Source organism: Wolffia australiana, chromosome 3, assembly GCF_029677425.1.
Source record: "Wolffia australiana isolate 7733 chromosome 3, ASM2967742v1".
Classification (NCBI taxonomy): Eukaryota; Viridiplantae; Streptophyta; class Magnoliopsida; order Alismatales; family Araceae; genus Wolffia; species Wolffia australiana.
Window position 1 is genome coordinate 3,428,973 of NC_135837.1, and position 6,453 is coordinate 3,435,425.

Sequence of the window (6,453 nt, forward strand, 5' to 3'; positions counted from 1 at the left end):
CTAGATAAATTCTCTTTTCACTTTATTCCCAAAAAAATTACTCTTTCCTGAATTTCCTGATATGTTTAATTGTCATGTTACATTGCCAAGTTTCTATATATGAAATATTTTTCTTTAATCTTAATCAATTTAAGATCTCCTTTTTGTTCCTCTTCTAAGCATATATTCAAACTTTAATCCTATTTCTACTTACTTTATATTCTTTTCAATCATATTAAAAAAATGAATTAACAAATTTCTGTGAATTGAGTTTAATTTCATTATCTTAAATCCCAAATATTCCCTAGTCCCCAAATAAAATATAATCAAAGATAAATGAAGATATTTTAAAAAGTACACCTGTTTATTGCCCTTCTCTTCTAATTCATTTATCTTTATTTTATGTATAATTTATGGTCTTCTTTTTCAGGCTCATAAAAATGCCATAGTGATCAAGGACAATGTAAAGTGATTACATTATTTCCCCAAAAATTCACTCCAAAATTCATCTTTTTATTTATTTTAATGTTTACATTTCTTCTAAATCAAATCTACCTTCAGAGTAGTTTTTAGGATATGAAATAACAATGTGAATGTCATCCATGTCATAAATAACTAGTCAACACAAAACCTCAACACATGAAAGTAAAAATTAAAATTTCAAAGGTTGTGTCCTTTTTCTTTTATTCTCGTTGATACTGCTTTTTTTCACAAAACATACACTATTCTAGACACATAATCCTCCTTTTCTAATTCTACAATCATTGAAACTGATTTTCCTTCAGGGTTGAATGGAGCTAAGATGGTTTCTAGAACTTTATTTTGAATGCCACCAATGTTTTCATTTTTCTTGATTGTCCATGCACCAAAAATCAAGAACATATTCCTTGAAGATTTTTAAGGATTTAGCTCCAAAATATTCTGCATCACCACTTCTGGGACTCTTATGTCCTTTCCATAGGATTGATTGAGAGCACGAGTGTCACTGGGAGCTCAATTTTAGAGAACTCCGTTTTTTCTCCTTTATCTTTCTATTCCCTAAAAATAATGCCAGAAAACAATAGTTAAGAGGATAATGAATTAAAAAAGAATATTTCTTTGTTTTTGTCCAAGGCTAATATGCATTGGGTTTTGCTTCAGAATACAATCTTCACACAATGTTTGCAGGTGGTTGAGGAACAATTGAAATGAAAACAAAACAAAGCTTAAGAGATATAAATGAAGGGGAGAAGGCATATAGGACTTTAAATTTATCTATGTGTGCCATGTTTCCATGCGGTGACAACATCTGATGGTTAACCTCAACTGGCTGCTTCAATTAAAGTATGTAACATTACCAATAGGTTCAGCATTTTCAACAGCGAGATTTGTATTTGTTTATCAAGTTTCTCAATTTTTTTTGGCAAATAAACTTTATTACATCCCCTTCTTGTCAGTAAATTCAAATATCATTCATTTTCTATTTTTTATAGTATATATAAATTAGCCACTTAGTATCTACAAAGTTATATGTACGTATACATGTTGACCTTGACAAAATAATCAAATATAATCAGATTGATCTACACGTATGACCAATGACACTGAACATGATTATTTTAATATTGACTCGTTGACTACATGGACAAAAGTCAGCTCTCTTCATAAAAATTAAAATGTTACCTTGTGTTACCTAATAACCTGTACAATTTAAGTCACAAGATTTATTTGTTCATTACCTTAGATTGTTTGGACACGATTTCTTTGATTTGAATTGGCCTTAGTCAAACTTCATAGACCAATGGCTTGCCAATCCCTTTAAGACTTTCAGCAAGTTGAACATTCTCTAAAAAACTAGCTTAGGAATTTTCTGTATAATATATTGGCATTCCATCTTCTTTCGATGTTATTCTTATAATTTTCATAATAAATATTGTTTTAATCAAGATGACAAAACTCTGGATGCACCATGAGCCATTGCAGTCCAAAATAAGAGTACCGGCCCAGTGAAGAAAGAGAAGGATGTTATGATCATTTTTCTGTTTTTCAAAATACTCTAATGATCTGATTTTATTGGCAGAAATAAATTTTTTTGCAGGTATAACAATTATATATATATGATATAAGAGACAGAGCAATTCCCTTTTTGTTTTAGGGTTAAATATTATACTGACCATTTTGTCCTTCCAATTTTCATGAATGCTCATTTTAGTTTTGCACAAAACGGCACACATACTAATGTCTACTAAATAAAAACTATCATTTCTAAAATCTTAGTACACATTTATAAAGAACTTTGGGCTCTTTCTATCCACTAGACATTTCAGATTGTCTTAGTTTCTTAGGCAAGTGGGTTGGAGTTCAAATTTCAGGAGGGAACAGTAAAGAAACGAGGGCACACTTCATTATCAAATCATTGAAAATAAATTGATTAATATTAGAATGAACCTGTGAGGTCTATTTTTGTTAATGAACCTGGTTCTACGGACATGAGCAAATATTGACAAAAAAAAGGATTCTGAAACCTTCAGTCAAATGGTGTAAGAGAATACCCAATAAGAACTTTGTTAGCTCCTACAGGCTGTCATCTGGTGAAGCTGAAGAAGCCTCTCTTCAGGGTTGCAGAGCCCTACAATTAATTTAGGGTTTCAAACAAGCAAACTTAAGAAAAATATGACGGAAAGTAGAATCTGGAACTGAAGAAACCGATTTCCAAATAATTCAAATCATGTAATCTGTATTCCCCTGTTATGAATCAAACAAGTTAAAATAGGCTTGGTATTTAGATTTGATGCCCGTGTGATGCCTTGAAAAATATAAAGTAGTAAATCAAATGATTAATGTAATAACGGATGATAGAAAGAAGATTGAGAGACCAACCAGAACACTTGGGTATGTCCCACACAGAAATGAATGATGGAGTGCATTCTGTTTCGCACAATTCATGGCTATGCTCATGATCCACATTCATGGCAAGCATCCATGATCCAATGGTGACGTCTTCGTTGCTAAACATCCGAAAACTGCAAAAATAAAGCAATTGAAATTATATAAAATAGGAAATTTTGGTCAGACGGAGAGAATTGAAAAATTCCAAAGGATAATTTATTCAGAGAACTGCATGAATGATGATATTTGAGTTTCCCAACTGCGACTCTACCACAAAAAGGGAAAATCAAAGTTACTGGTCTAATCCTTCCTGTCAGCCACTCGAATCATAAAATTAACAGCATGACATGGAGAAAATAGATACTTAAGTCTCAACTTCAAAATCTAGCCTTCAGATACAAACTATAAAACACAGTACCAAAAAACCCTTCTCACTAGAGGCAAGTGAAATCAAACAGTGAGATTTTTCTCTATTTATTTAAGTTAACAGAAATTATAATATTTCACTATTGGCCAACTATTGGTTATTATCTGGTTTAAGTTTTCTGTAACTTGAACTATCCAACATGACTTTTTGGACCAAAATCCAGAACTTGATTTGCAATACTTGACTTGAGCAGTTAGACCCACCGAGGGTATCAAGACAAGCAGCGAAGTGGATCTCGAGGCCGACGGCACCTGGAATTCCTCATTCTTTAACTGACCCATTTCAATCGTTAGTTGTTAGGATACTAAGAAATAACATTAGATCCCAAGTTCGGGTACATTATTTTTTTATGAAGAATAGTCTCATAAAAAAATCTTTGGAGTTTCCTGGGTAATAATAAATTATTTCTTTTATAGATAGGACGACCTTAAAACAGATACTAATTTGTTAAGGACAAGGTAAATCAGCCTCAAGAGAGGTAAAGAGTGAAACTTGCCTGTTGTTTCTTAAGGTTACCAAGCTCGCAACAACATCAGCAGAAAGAGCGTACAAAGGCCCGTAAGCATGGAGAAAGTATTCTGATCCTAGCAGACCAGAAAGAGGCTCATACCTGGAAAAGAAAAATTCTCAAAATAAATAAATAAATATATAGGGAGGAAACAGCCATCTCAGGAGGTAGCAACTAACCACTTCTGCCCAGGATCTCTGAACACAGGACCCTTTTTCATGCATCCGATGTAACTTTGTGCATGAATTCGTTCCCTTGCCAAAAGCAGAGAAAGCCGATCTTATGTGTATGAGAAGAAGTACAAGATCAGAGAACAGGACAATGAGAGAGACCAAATCCAACTGTTGATGTTGCTTTACCAGGTCTCAAGTATATATCATCATCCGCCTTGACATAGAATTTGGCATCGTAAAGATGATAAGCCGCCTTGAAGAACGCTAATCTATATCATACAAACTAACCCATCATCAAAATTCTATTTTGTAGATTCCAGGCATTCCACGAGCAAAGTGTTGTAGAGTCTCACGTTTTGTAAGGAAGATTGCTGTAACGTTCTTCAATGTTAATGAGCATGAAGTCGTCAAATTCTGAGACCTCTTTCCTCAGAGCTGCCATTTTGTAACTATCATCGGTTCTGCCAATCACAAACCTGAAAACCAGCCCAGTGGCATTCTCCAATCTGAAATTCAGAAACGAAGATAATTAGGCAAGATATCTATGTGAAATCTGAGAATCCATTTATCATACAGCTTTCTTTTTCTAGTTGATGCTAGTATCAGAGTTCTTTTACTTCACACTAAAGTGAAAAATTGAATAAAAAATGGAATAATACGGTTGTTGACAATTTTTCATCATCGTCATCAGCCGTCCAGCATCACCATCTTCATCATCATCAACAACATCATCATCAACAACAGCGTTGGCAATGCCAACCGTCAACCAGGGTCAATGGATTTGCTGCTGTAGATGAAGTCAATGATAATGGTGACGTTGACGTTGACCTGTCAAACCCAATTTGCGTACAGTTTGGGACGTTCATATGATGAGTGTTGACGGTTTACCCATGAAGGATAATCTCCGCCATACAATGGACGTCAATCATCGATAATTTCCGTCAATTTAAACGTCATCGTCAACCACCCATAAATTCTTCTTTGACCTACTAATTGTGAATTACGGATGACGTTGACGACTACCGAACCCTAAAAACGGACAGAGAGCAAAAGATCGGTATTTTACAAACCGAAGAAGACCGTCGCGATCAGAAGGAAACCATGTCTTCCTCAGCGAAAGCCGCCGTCTAGCCGAATCGAACCCGGTCTGGATGCCCACAAACCCCAAAATCTTCGGCCTCTGAATCAAAATTTTACCATCATCGACTCTTCCGCCCTCCTCCGCGGTAAATCGGACAGAGAGAGGCTCGGAATTCCGGCATTTGATCGCCGAGATCTGCGAATTCGGAGTCCCGACAAAGCCGAAAATGATGCCTAACAATCCGAATCCCAGGCAGAAGAGATTGAAGAGAGGGGACGAGTAGATTCGTCGAAGGCGCGCGATCAACGACAGCGGAGAAGACGACTGCCGCGAGTGGAAGATTCTTCGAGGTGTAGCCATGGCGGGTCAACCCAGCAAGACGAACTTCTTAGGCATTAGAATTCTCCGCCTATTTATAATGTTTTCCATTTCCACGTGGCAGTTTTTTATTGGCTGATAATTCTTCAGGAACAGTGGAACAGCTCTCCACTGTAGGACTGTAGTGTTCTCAGATGACGGACTGGTGTAAACGTCAATGTCTATGGACGGATGACGGTATCACGTCAACAGACAGCCCAAGATTTCACTGTTATTCACGTCATCGTCAAAGTCAACTTTGACTTCCTCGTCGTCGAGCAAAAAAAGAAGTCCACAGTCAAGATCACTCCCCCCTGTCTAGCGATGGCGTCCATATCAAAAGGCATCGGAACGAGAACAACTGATGTCTGAACACTGGATTTCGAGTATTTACCCGATACATCATATCAAGACAGATATCATGTGTGGCAGAGGAATATGCCGGACATTGGATCCGAAACCCCGATATAGGATATGGATATTGATACCTGATAGGTTGATATCAGTTTAAAATAGAAGGATACATTGTCCCATATACATCCCGTGAAAGAGGGCCATGAAAAGGAGTTGTTCATCATGGTGAGCTAACTGATGGTGGAATCCTCCTGGTTGTGTGGCTGAGAGGAAGCCTACAGGATTATCTCCGCCATCTAAGCTTCTCCACCGTCCCAATGCGGCACCATAGGCTTCATGGGCGATGAGGCAAGCAACTCCTCAATTTCCTTTTCCCCCTCATCCTCTCTCTCTCTCTATATATATAATCTCGATCTTCCCCTACCAGGGCACCATCTCCGTTACATTCTTCCTTCAGAAAGAGAGCTTCTGCTTCGTCCGCTGCTATTTGTCGTCGGGCGAAGACACCGAAGATGAGCGGCGGTGCAACCGCGTCGCTAACAAAACAGACATGCATCTTGATATTTAAGTACCAAGATCCTCTCTTGCTCCGCCTTCCTCCACCTGCAGCCAAGGAAACCCCTCGACCACGAGTGAGAAACATTCGCTAAATCAAGACACTAACTACACAAGATACAGAACGTAATATTATACTCTACTTTATTTC

At 37.1% G+C, this 6,453-nt stretch overlaps 1 protein-coding gene across 1 annotated transcript; it reads right to left on the minus strand.

Annotated features, from left to right (window-relative positions):
* Positions 1-2,333: 2,333 nt before the first annotated feature.
* On the minus strand, positions 2,334-5,431 carry LOC144700657 (putative beta-1,3-galactosyltransferase 14). Its single transcript, XM_078572109.1, has 7 exons — positions 5,026-5,431; positions 4,309-4,461; positions 4,142-4,224; positions 3,962-4,061; positions 3,771-3,884; positions 2,839-2,981; positions 2,334-2,587 (listed from the first exon to the last, which is right to left on the minus strand). Exons 1-7 carry the CDS (start codon positions 5,394-5,396, stop codon positions 2,526-2,528), a joined length of 1,026 nt encoding a protein of 341 aa, XP_078428235.1. The 5' UTR covers positions 5,397-5,431; the 3' UTR covers positions 2,334-2,525.
* Between the last annotated feature and the right edge of the window lie 1,022 nt (positions 5,432-6,453).

Excerpts from the sequence above, each read along its gene's own strand:
- LOC144700657 (XM_078572109.1), bottom strand. The coding sequence starts at position 5,396 with ATGGCTACACCTCGAAGAATCTTCCACTCGCGGCAGTCGTCTTCTCCG. Across the intron at positions 3,885-3,961 it reads AGAGATCCTGGGCAGAAGTG|GTATGAGCCTCTTTCTGGTC; the intron begins GTTAGTTGCTAC and ends TTTCTTTTCCAG. Across the intron at positions 2,982-3,770 it reads GTAACCTTAAGAAACAACAG|TTTTCGGATGTTTAGCAACG; the intron begins GCAAGTTTCACT and ends TTATTTTTGCAG.